General features: G+C 49.4%; 2 protein-coding genes across 2 annotated transcripts in view; one reads left to right on the top strand and one right to left on the bottom strand.

Moving 5' to 3' along the window:
* RAD54L (RAD54-like (S. cerevisiae)) overlaps nucleotides 1-3,406 on the top strand; it is a gene marked incomplete at its 5' end in the record, with an annotated part of 17,172 nt that extends 13,766 nt beyond the window's left edge. Inside the window, 4 exons of the mRNA XM_010138082.1 lie at nucleotides 214-292; nucleotides 382-561; nucleotides 1,607-1,770; nucleotides 2,918-3,406. Of these exons, the coding sequence (XP_010136384.1) occupies nucleotides 214-292; nucleotides 382-561; nucleotides 1,607-1,770; nucleotides 2,918-3,119 (625 nt within the window). The remainder of the gene's footprint in view (nucleotides 1-213; nucleotides 293-381; nucleotides 562-1,606; nucleotides 1,771-2,917) is intronic.
* Nucleotides 3,407-4,486: 1,080 nt separating this feature from the next.
* LRRC41 (leucine rich repeat containing 41) lies at nucleotides 4,487-12,234 on the bottom strand (the record flags this gene model as incomplete). The annotated part of the gene is made up of 9 exons (XM_010138081.1): nucleotides 4,487-4,721; nucleotides 5,802-5,877; nucleotides 6,803-6,962; nucleotides 7,422-7,510; nucleotides 7,833-7,997; nucleotides 8,885-9,130; nucleotides 9,543-10,710; nucleotides 11,499-11,569; nucleotides 12,210-12,234. Coding segments are annotated over 9 exons (2,235 nt in total), but the record flags the coding sequence as incomplete, so codon positions are not given.
* Nucleotides 12,235-12,238: the final 4 nt, after the last annotated feature.

The following is a 12,238-nucleotide window of genomic DNA, read 5'->3' as shown; positions in this document are numbered from 1 at the left end:
AGGAACTTGTCATCCTTTTACCTCAGATACTCCTGAATTAGAACTAATGTGCTTTGGCTACTGGGTTCACTCAGCAGAAAAGCTCTGGCCCTCTGCAAAAGCTCCTAAAGCCCATTTCCCAGCCCTTGTTACAAGGCTGTTGTGAAAGATTTTTCAAGTAGGATGCTCTAAAGGTCTCAGCAGTCTGATTGTAGTACATGCTGTATATTCTAGGTATTTATATGTCCGGCTGGACGGCACCATGTCCATTAAAAAGAGAGCGAAGATTGTGGAGCGATTCAACAGCCCCTCGGTACGTAGAACCTGCCAGATGTGAGTAGCTCTCCTGCCAATGAAAGTATGGCTGCCTCTAGCTTAATCCAAGCCTGCCTTTTCCCACAGAGCCCTGAGTTTATCTTCATGTTAAGCAGCAAAGCAGGTGGCTGCGGTTTGAATTTGATTGGAGCTAACAGACTGGTGATGTTTGACCCAGACTGGAATCCAGCTAATGACGAGCAGGCCATGGCTCGTGTGTGGCGGGATGGCCAGAAGAAGACATGCTACATCTATCGACTGCTTTCGGTGAGTCTTCCTCCTCTTACCATCTTCTGAGCAAGGAGTTCATGGTGCCAACCCAGACTGCAGCTGCTGTGATTGGGAGCAGCAGGGGAAGAACTCTTTAGTGTTAGTGACCAGAATTGATTGGAGCTTAATTGCTTCCTACGCTTAGATGTGTTGCCATGAAAAACCATGGAGGTTCAGAGTTGGAGGGTCATTACTGCAGGCCTCAGTTTCTAATGGTGACTGGCTTCTGAGAAATAGAAACATCTGCGTCTTTCCAGATAAGATGCTCCTTTGAAGTCCTTTACGCATCTGACTTCTTTAATTTGGTGGGGTGTCTGCTGCTGAAGTTGCTGGTTTTCAGTCTGGCTGCAGCCTGGTTTGTTTGGGTGTTCACACACTTAATAAACAGCGAGTGCTTTCCCAGAATTACAGCAGGTTTTGCAATGGGGTTACCAGGTAGACGGTGGCATAGCTGCTCTAAAGAGGAAAAGCACAAAGGAGACTGGTCTCTTCAGGCCACTGTAATGCTTTATCCAGCAGTACCGGTAGTGATTACTGCTCAGAAATGTCCCCTCCCTGTCCTTGTTCACCTTCACCTCTCCTTAGTTCAGACTGCAGGTTTCTTTTGATCTGTGTGCGGGTGAACCAGCAAATACTGCTGATGCTTGTATCACCCCATGGCGGGCCCTTGCTGCTGTTTTTTAGGGGAGATTGTGTTTGGGGTTTTTTTGTCAAGGTGTGGCTGTAACTGCTCAGCTCCTTCCCCTTCCTGTTAGCACAACCTGGTGTGATGTGTAAGCTCCAGCAGCTCCACCTCTTCCTCACCCATCTCTGTTGGATCCACTCCTGCAGTAACAGTGAAAGACAAGAGAAGCTAAGTTGGATTAAATCAGCAGCCAAATAGGGCATGGTTGGAGTGCAGCTAGTAAAACTTGCCTGTCATCTGTACTGCTCTGGCAAGGCACTAAATAGTCCTGACAGCTTACTGCTGTTTGATCTGTGACACTTTCCCAATATAGTGATTCTTTGTCCCAGCTGTGCTTCATCTCCTACTCTCCTGTAGACGGGGACCATAGAGGAGAAGATATTCCAGCGGCAGACCCACAAGAAGGCTCTCAGCAGCTGTGTGGTGGATGAAGAGCAGGATGTAGAAAGGCACTTCTCACTGGGGGAGCTGAAAGAGCTCTTCACGCTGAATGAGACCACCACCAGTGACACCCATGACAAGTGAGTATACTGAATGAGTAATGGATGGGTCAGCAAAAAAACCTCCACAGTCTGGTCTACTGATTCAGGGGTTCCTCAGGCAGTAGGAGGAAGCTCAGAGAGGCTGGGCCTCAAGTGTCTGATTCTGAAGCTGTTATCCACCTGGAGATGAGCACTTCCTTGCTGTCCTCCCTTTTTGTTGTCTTAGAAAAGCTGTGCTGGCAGGACAAGTAAGCAAATGGTCTTGTTGCTGCCTGTGTTTGGAGGCTGTGAATACTGCAGCTAAGGAGAAAAGGGATTGATCAGAGCTGTTCAAATTGTGGTCCTTCCTTGCTGCTTTTCTCCTGGTGGTTTGTGATCTCCAAATGCTGAGCTGCTTCCACTGCTAGGGCTATTCCATCTGCTAAGAATTCCTGTGGCCAACCCAAGTGCTGTTCTGGGGACTAAAAGAATCCTCTTCTCATTTGTCTGCCCTTCTCCCCCACCCCTCAGATGTGTGGTATTGTAGCCACCAGGAAGAGGACGAGGAGTGCAGGAAAATGCTTCACTGTGAAAGTTAAGACTCTTAGTTCAGGCAAGAAGTGGAGAGGATTAGTTTTAATCTGTCTCAAAGCTTAGCGCTGTCTGCATGGCAACAAGCCTTGCTGGCAGGGCTGCTGCTGCTCTTTGTCTCCTTATCTGCTACCCCTCCTGCAGCTCAGCAAGGCATCTCCAAAACAGCCTGAGCACGAGCTGGTGGCTGTGCTGGAGGTGGTTTGGAGCGTACTGTGCTCTTTTGAACCTGAACATAACGTGACACATTTAGCAGTGGGGGTGTTTGCCTGAGATCTGCTCTAAGAAACATCCCTCACCTTTCAGGGCAAACTCCTCCTGAACTTCCTCTGGGGCCTGCTGGACCATTCCCACATACCTAAACAGGGAGGGAGAGTGCCATTAGAAACAGAACCCTGCGGGTTCCAAATTGCGAGTCATTCCTTATCTGACATACATGTATGCCAAAAGGTCGTTGTGTGTTTAAATGCAATGTGGTAGTAACTAATCCTGTCTGAAAGTCCAGTTGCCAGTGTTGCAGGTGAAGGGGGGTTAATCAAAACAGCACTGGGCTGCATTTTTCTTTTTTAAACATCCCTTATTCATTTGTACTGACCTGGCACTGGGTCTGTTCCAGGATCAAGTGTCGTCGCTGTGTGAATGGCCACCAGGTACGGCCCCCTCCTGAAGGGTCTGACTGTACTTCTGACCTCTCACAGTGGAACCACTGTGCTGATAAGCGGGGGCTGCAGGACTCTGTGCTGAAGGCTGCGTGGGATGCTGCTGTCACCTTCACCTTTCATCATCACTCCCATGAGGAGCAGCGAGGGATCCCGTAACATGTTGCTGTCCCCTGTGGGGGCAAGGGCAGGCTGCTGTGGCAGCCCGCTCCGCTTTAATCCCTTTCAAGGAAAGGGGCTGTGGGTAGCAGTACATGTTGGACTGTTGTGTGGCTGTGGAATAGCAGAACAGCATGGCTTCTGAGGGGCTGGAAGGCCCTTGGCATTGGTCAGTCTACTGCAACAGCAAGGAGTCTGTGTCTTTTTCTCTGCTGTTGTATTGTGTGCCTGAAAAACAGCCCTCTGGGAACTGGGCGGAACTGGACCTTGTGTGCTTGCTCCGAGTCCCGTAAAGCTTGATGTGCACAGTCATGTTTTTTTTCTCTCGACAGCTATGGCTTACAGCTGCTGATCAGAACCTTGCAGGATCCATTTCTGTTGTGAAATGTGATTACTCAGGAACAAGAGCATTTGTTCATGGGGAAAAAAATTTCACCTTGTATACTGAACATCTGGTCTGAAAGATCACCCAGGCAGTAGGAAATCAGGCTCTATTAAGGTGAAACTTCATTTCTCAAACCACTTGCTTTGTTATGGGCAGGATCCCCTGATGTAGCAGAGTGTTTTAATTCAATCACAGTACAAGTCAGTAATAAAATACACACTTTAGTACATTATAGGTCTTAATTATATTTTTATTATAAAAATGTTACAAAAGAAACTATCCAAACCTCTGTAAAATGACTGCAGACACTGGAGGGGGGGCAACAGGATTGCAAATAACCAGTGGGCTCCTTGGTAAATAATTTTTATATAAAGTAAAATTTTTCAAATGTAGACGGTCAAGGCTGGGGGCTTTTTGTCTTCTACTCCAAGTAGAGGGAGGAGTTCTTATATTTCACAGATAACAGAATGACTGAAGTTGGAAGGGACCTTAAGGTCATATTGTCTGACACTCCCACTCAAAGCGAGGTCACTAGAGATGGTTGCCAAGGACCACAACCAGATAGGTTTTGAGTCTCTCCAACATCTCCAAGAGTCTCTCTGCCTCCAACCATGGAGATAGTTACTGATGAGACATTAGCTGAAACAACATGAAATCTGTAGCGACACACAGTGAAATAAATAACTGCTTGTCCAGAGATCTGCAGGAAGCCACAGAAGCTCATTTGATACTTGTCCCACTTAAAATACTCCAACTGAGAAGGTGGTAGGAGTTAGATCACCTGGAAATATAGCTGTTGACACACACGGTCCTGTGCGTCACTGTGGTATTCCTTCTTCAAATGAATAGAAAAGTGACAAGAACTGTACCCTGCTTGGACCAGAGGAAGAACTACCCACCTGTGCTGTAAAGTAAATCTTATTGGCCAGGGACTGAACTGCTTAGGTGCAGGCTGATTGGTTTTCTTCTGCTTCTGCATCCATCACATGACACTGATATAGTCAGCAAAGGCCTGGGAGGAGTCCCACGAGTCATTGACTACACTGCACACAGCTTTGAGACGGCGAAGCGCTTCTTGAGCTGTTTCAGCATCCTGGTCCAGCCAATTTTGGAAGAGGCGAAGATGCGTGATTTGAATCTGTCCCCCTCTCTGCTGGATGTGGCCTTCCAGCTTCTTTGTGAACTCGAGGAGACCATCAGGTTTGATGCAATTTGAGCTTTCCAGAGAAAGGACAAAAAAAAAAAAAGTCACAGATTTGAACAGTTTAAATCCCTGTTTCTTCTAGTAACTGCCACTGCAAGTACTTGAGGATGTTTCAGTGCAAAGTACAACTTCCTTCAGCCACACAAAGTGAGAGTGGACTGTTAGTTTTGATGAAAACAAAACTGAAGCACAGTAATATGAAGGGCTGGAACCTTTTTAAAGCTAAGGTGGTAACCACTGGAATGTTAAGCTTATTATCCTGGCCTCCTTACTACTGACTTAAGCAGACCTAGCTGTGGAGTATTTCAGTCTCATATCGGCTGTCAGCTGCCTGGATTAAGGGCCTGGCCCAATCTACAGATCCCCGAGCCTCAGCAGTATGTGATCATTTATCTCTTCCTTCTGAGAAAATCTGCAGATCATGTGTCAGGTCCTGGTGTTTTTAGGGGATGAAAAGGTAACTTGCCCTGAATAGCTCTTTAAATAAATATGAAGTTACATGCTGGATTTAATCTCGTGAGAGGGACAGTAACAACCTGGATTCAAGGTGCTGAAGGAATGGCCATGGTTAAACTGTCAAGCCTGTGTACTCTCAGTCGTTAGTATTGCTGAAATGCCACCTTCTGTGTAGGTTACTGCCCATCAGGCTGCCATTCAGGCTCAAGAAGAGAGCAGCAGTTCAGGTTGAAGACCAAAGACTATGAAAGGAAGGCAGAGGCATTCACAGCATCCGAGGGGCAGTGACAGCAGTCTCTCCCTGTTCCAGGGCAGTGGGAACAGAGCTATTCATGCTGATACCTAAGAATAAATGTACACAGGGGCAGTGCAGGAAGGGCTTGCAGCAGCCTCCCAAGCGAGCAGCAAACCAAAGCTGCTTTTAAGATGGAACCTGATTCATTTATAAAAGGGACAGTGAGATGCCCTGGAGATGCTGGAGGACCTTGAGATTGTATGGGCCCATTGCAGTGTTTCTCAAATCTTTTCTTCAGCACACATTCCCTTGAGGAAGGAACAAAAGCACGCTTAGACCTCTCCTGCTGTCTAAGCCCAGTTTACTTCTGGCCCTCCTGAAACAAGAAATTCGGCAGAATACCTGACATCCAGCTGGCAAAGAGAAGAGGAGGAATCTTCAGAGAAAATGTCTGCAAGGGCAACCAGCCTGTGATTCCCTGAGAGGGGAGAAATGCAGGTGTTAGATGCAAACTGGGAACTGTCTTAAATAAATGGCCCCAGGGCTGGGATAATAGTACAGATATAAGGCTGTAAGCATGTGCACACAGCACAAAGGGCTCATCTCTGCACTCTCAGCTTGTCCCCCTCAATGGCCTAAAGCGAATTCACCCCGTGGAACAGTGTTCAAGGTAATGGACACATTTGCTGATAGGGCAGTTTGTTTCACTAATGAATTCCTAGTTTTGAGAAGTGAATGTGCAGCTTTGTTTTAAAAATAGGCAACAGCACAAGGGTAAACTCCAAACCTCAGAAATGAGGTGTTTTTTGGGTGATCCTAAGCTTTCCCATTTCATTTCAGTAAAAGCACAGACAGCTATAATCTGGATTTACCCAAAATTCATTTCTCATACTCCTACTTGGCCGGTGATCCAAGCAGCCTCTCATTTTGTAAATTCAGTTCCACTTCTTTGACACAAAACCCTCCTTTACTCATCCCCATCCCTCCACTGGCTGCCAACAGCTTTTAAGGCACAAAATCTCTAAGCTTAGGCAAAATCTGTGCCTCTGGATGAGAGGCAGTGCATCTGCTGCTGGATCTGTTCCTGTTAAAGAGTCTGAAGCAGGTCAGCGTTCAGTCAAATCTGGAGTCCTGCTGACACTTGCTTTTGCTGTGGAGAAAAGCAGCCACAATGCCCACACAGCACCTGGGCTCGTGGTACATTGCTGAACACAACTGAAATTCTGCCTTTAATATATGAACTCAAGGCTTCTTATTTTGTGAGCTAAATCCACTCCATTCATGCATCTGTAAAGTTCAGCATGGAGGTCACAAGCTAGCAGTGGTCCAACTCCAACCCTGAGGTTATCTCCAAGAGAGCTGGTCTACAGTCAAGGCCCCACAGCAACATTCACAGTACGCACCAAGGCGATTTCCAGGCAGTTTGAGGTTCTTCAAAGATGAATTTCTTTTCACTGTATTGATTATTTCTGACAAAAACTCAGTAGTAGAGCTTTCAAACAGGCGGCAGAAGGAAAATGTGATTCTACGAATTAATAGATTGACAGTACACATTAGTACTCCCTGCATGCTTCCTTATTCCATAACTGCATCCCGCAGACAGCCCCAGCCCCTAATCCATATGCAAGAACAAAGCCTCCCAGCAGTGGATTGCAAACAGCAGCACCACCGCTCTGTCGCAGGAATAGCGGAGATCCCACCCACGGAAGCAGCTTTGCCAGCTGACCCAGTTAAAGGCTGATGTGCTCTGCAGATTGAAAACCTCTGGTTTATAGCCAAGACTACACTTGTCTCTGCAGCACATGGCAGCTTTGCAACTCCTCTCTCTGCCCTGCTGGTACAAAGAACCAGACATGTTCCCACTGTGCCAGCAGCTACAGATCTGCCCCACGGACAGTGACATTTGGCTAAACCTTACAGGTGATCCAACGATCACCTCTTAAACATCAGCCAGCCAAAAGCAGCCACCCGCAGCACCTTCTCAAGCACCAGCAGCCAGGAGTTTTCTGTACCTTGCAGGACAGGATCCTGAAGCAAAAGCAGAACTTCTTTCTGGTGCTCAGCCAGGTTCACATCATGAAAGCTCAGTTTCTTCAAATTTGGATTACACTCTAAAAGCAAAACAAATTCTCAGGTAAAGCATGGTACACTTCGGGATAAAAAGATCCTGACCCAACCATCAGCTAACGCCCAGGAACAGCTGGATTTGTGCTGGATTGTGGGAAATTAGAAAGAAACGTTCCTGCTGTACAGGATTGTTCACATACTCAGCACAGAAAGTGAGCCAACCTCTTCCTTGTCACAGACTTCAAAGATGTCCGCACTGAAGAAATGGACCCACCTAAGCTGGATTCGCACTGAAGGATGGAAGATCACAGCACGGGTGCTACTCTGCATGTCACCATGATGCTACCCTACAGGTCAGCAGCATACCTCTGAGTGCCTCCAAAAGGAGCCCGAGCTCCCGAGAGCAGGGCAGTGTGGCGCTGTCAAGGGACAACTGCTGGAGAGACTTTGACGCCTTCAGCACCGGCAGCAGGAGCATGGTGTGCAGAGGTTCCCTGGGGAATCGGATCTCCAGCTGCTCCAGGCAGCTCTCTAAGGGAAGAAAAACAAACCACTGAGCAAGCCTGGCGTGGCATGCCCATCTTCAACACAGCTAGGTGATGCAGCAAGCAAGCAGTCCATGTGTCTGACAGAGTTATCATTTAGGTTGGTAGAAAGTGCCTACGCAATGTGCCTGGCCCCGCAGAGCTCTGGCAACTCAGACCTATAGCAATGTAAATCTCTTAAGAGTCATTTCAGGACTTCTGCCAGACCACAAGGCCCCCAATTTCTACTGTGCTCTGCCAGTCAAACAACATTTGAGGAAAAATCACCCTTTATGCACAAACTAGTCAGTCTTCCCAGGGCACAGCTCTTCATTGAGCCCACTCCATACTCTCTCAGGCTTTGCTTCCTGCTTTTCTGGTCATTCAAGGGCTACCTGTGAGCTGAGAACATGCTGCTATAGCTCCCAGACTTGTAATCCAGAAGCTTGGGCAGGACTTTGCTATCACCTGCAGTACTGTGATGATCAAGAGATGCTTTCCATCTGCTTAAGGGTCTGTCTAAGGCTTAGAACCTCCCAGTCAGTAAGGTGGACAAAGCAGAAACTCCCAACCAGTTTGTAGATCCGGTGGGATACGCTCCCTGTGGCTGTGTGGAGTCACTGCTGGCAGGTTCCGCTGGCCCTGTACAGAGCTGATGTTGCAGCAGGTTGTTGGCCTCAGCAATGAAATGCTTTGTCCAAGACTCAGGCTCCACAGAGCACGTCACAGACTGGAAATGACAAACTGCAACACCATCTAAATTGGAAAGGTGAGGCTGTAATTGCTTAATTCCACATCACTGTGACACTGTAGCCTCCAAGTCTGTGCGCCAGGCTTCTACAGCTCTACCCTCCTGACACGTCCTGGTCATTCACTCAGAACGGTGGTTCCTACCTGGGATTTCTACCTCGCTGCAGCTTGGATTCCCCTCTGGCTTGTTACCCTCCAGCTGGTTTTTGAGGTCGAAGCTGACCGAGAGTGTGTGGAGCTGGGGAAAGGCGCTCAAGATGCAGCAAACAAGCTCCATACAAGGCATGTGGGAGAAGACGTCGCTCACGCGCACCACGCGGAGGTGACAATCTGAGTGGCGAGAGAGGGCCCGGAGCCCTGAGAGGATGCAGAAGATGTCAGCACCCAGGCCTGGAACAGCATTTGTACAGAAAGGGGTTAGCTGTGCCTGTACAGAAGTAACGCATCAGCAGCTGGGGCTGCGCCAGCGGCCAAGCAACTGCAGGCAAAGGCTACGCTCACAGACTGCTTTAGCCACACGCTTCTATGCTAGACTGTGCACACGGGAGACGGAGATCTGCTCTTCCCTCCACCCTCTCTGGATGGCATTTAAGCACAAGGCTGGGGGCTGTTCTGGGGCAGCCGTTCTCTCCCTCAGACAAGTCCTCACACTCATTAAACATCTCTGCTGATGCCATTCTCAAGATCAGGTAGCAATGCTCTTACAGTGCCCATTCCAGTAAAAACAATCAGGGTAAACCTGGGCAGTAAGTCAGAACATTAGACCAATGCTGGCAGGAAGCAGCCTGTTCACACCACTAACCATTGTAAGACAGAACCAAGCTTTCTAAGGACACCCAGGAGCTCAGCAGGTTACTGAGAGTCCGACACGTCTCCCCAGTCAAAGGAATGGAGAACAATTCCAGCGTGGACACGCTTCGGAAGCGCTGAGTAGCTTTCAGAGAAAAGATCCCAGCAGATCCTCCTCTTTTCTTACAGCCAGCATGGCCACCGCACGGAGATCCTGAGGAGGAACTAGTCCAGTTCTCAGCGTTTTCTCCCCCTGCGGTGGTGTTTTTGTCAAGTAACCCTGAATTATCCTCTCTAGCAACAGTAAAAACAAAATCATACAGGTCTTCTGGGTCAGCATGTGGTCCCCTGCTTTGTCTGAGGCAGCGACGTTTCTTCCCCACTGCAGATTTCAGCCGTCTGCGTGTCTTTCGAAGAACAGGCTGACAGGACAGCTGATCTGAGACACAACGAGGAGAAGATCCCCCCTGAGTGCTGGTGTGGTCCAACAGCACCTTGCTGGTTGCCTCCTCGCACACTCGGTTTTGCACAGGAGGACTTCTCAGTCCAGAGGGGACAGAATCCAGGCGAGCGTCAGCCCTGTATCCACTCACCCCCGCATCAGCCTCCTCTGGGGCCCCGGGTGACCCTTTCTGGTTCTCACCATCGCTCCATTCCCTCTCATTGTAACGGCCCCTCTCTGCTCGCTCTTGTGCTGGCTCCTGGCTTTGGGCTTTGTCCTCCTCTCTGCAAACGCAACACGGGCTGCTGTGATACGCGAGGGCATTTCCCGAGCGCCAAAAGCCAGCACTCATGCTCAAAATGAGAATGAGAAGAACCGTGTCAGGAACCGGCCAGGAATACATGGACACTTGACTGACAGAGCCGTGGTGAATCAGCCGGTGAAGAAGTAAAACCAGCGAACGCCTGATGGACTGGTCAGAGGAGAGGAGGTGCTGGAACTTCAGGATCCGCAGGGAGCCAGCCAGGTTTTCAAGCACTTTCTGGTTGTGCTCTGCAGCGAGCTCCACCGCGCCCTGCAGCATGTTGCAGAGGGTAAGCTGGGAAACGTGCGGGGAGCTGTGGAGCAGCGGCGAAAAGTGATGGTGGTTGAGCCGCCAGTCAGAGGAAACATCCAAGACCCCATGAAGAACGTTTGAGAAGAACGTTTCAAGGAACTTCTTCCTCCAACAGGTTATATTCTGCAATTAAACAAGAGTGCCATATTAACAAAAAGCCAGCCACAATTTTTCTTGTTCTTTTTAAGTTACTGCTACCTGCTAAGCTGGTGAATGTGGTTTTCAGAGAACTACCACTAGCACAACTGCGCAGAACTTCCTAGTTCTCAACGTCCTTTCTCCTTGTCTTTGTTCAAAACCAGAGTTACTCTCATCCCTCTCTGCATCCCGTTTCTCACCTCAGTTAACCATATTCAGTGGTTTGAAGCTAAGCCATGTTTTTGTCTATTAAAAAGCGTATCATCAAGAATTTTCTTCCCAAGTGTATGTTGATAGGCCATGATTAAATGGTCTGTTAACAACTCTGCTGAATCAATGGAGCTGCTTCAGTTTTCCTACATGAAACCATTCTTCCAAACTCGCTTCTTCTCTAAGTATTTTTCTAGTGCTTTCTAAGACATCAGCACATTTTTTTTTTGCCAGCGTAGGTGTAGGCTTGATATAAGATACTGCTTTTATCCTCTGCTTCCCTAAGAATTACATCTCTAAAGCCAGGATTTATTCTTTCAGCAAACTCCCTGTTGTGAGATGAAGGGTGTGGCTGTACAGTTCCTTTTATGAACCCTGTTTCCAAAAACGATTGTTCTACCAGGGTCATGCTTTGGTCTGAAGCTCTATGAATGCTTATAAACAAGCACCAGCAATTGCTTGGAGGCGGCCAGCAGGACCAGCAGGCTTCGAAATGAAACCTCACGGAAGATGGCAGAAACAGGGTGTTTCTCCCACCACCACCACCAGCAGCATCCCCTCACCTCTGAATTGGGCGGTCTGGTTTTCATCACATCGTCCCAAAGCTTGCGCCAGATGGGCTGCGTTGAGACGCCTGGAGAGGAAAAAATCATCAGCTGAGATTATTAATCAACTGGGCCCCTACCCTGGAGCTTGCAGGGGTGCTGGGGCAGGCAGGTGGGGGCACACACACATCAAGCCCTTGCAGCAAAAGGACAGTGCTTTGTGGAGAGGGGAAGACCACCACCTTTTAAGGGCAGGTTTTGGTGGTCCTCAAAAGGAGCAAAGTTACCACAGGGCCCGCTCCGCGCTGTGAGCCCAGCCTGGGCAGGGACGGGGCTCGAGGCTTTGGGCTCAAGGGGGTGTCCAAGCCACGGGGGCAGGGGCTGTGCTCCAGAGCTGTGTGTCCACACTCATGGAGGGGTTCACCCCTCCGGCCTACGGCTCCCATTTCCAGCTGGAGGGGCTCGTCCCTCCGGCTCGGGTTCCCCTCTCCAGGCAGGGGGCCCTCCGGTGCGGGGTCACCCCTCCCCGCCGGGGAACATCCCCCCCTCTCCGTGTGTGTGTGTATCTGTGTGTGGGGGGGGGCGGGGCGGCCCCGCCGCGTCGGTGTGTGTTTGTAGCTGTGTGTGGGGGGGGGCGGGGGCGGCCTGTCCACCCCACCGTTTTGGGTGGCTCGTCCCTCCCGCCCGGGGCTACCCCCGAGGGTTGGTCGCCGTCCCCACCGGTGTCACCTGCTCTCCGCGCAGCGCCCTCGGCCCGC

This window comes from Buceros rhinoceros, unplaced genomic scaffold, assembly GCF_000710305.1.
Source record: "Buceros rhinoceros silvestris isolate BGI_N320 unplaced genomic scaffold, ASM71030v1 scaffold17616, whole genome shotgun sequence".
Lineage (NCBI taxonomy): Eukaryota > Metazoa > Chordata > Aves > Bucerotiformes > Bucerotidae > Buceros > Buceros rhinoceros.
Note: the sequence above shows the minus strand (reverse complement) of the source record. Positions and strands in the feature narration are given on the sequence as shown.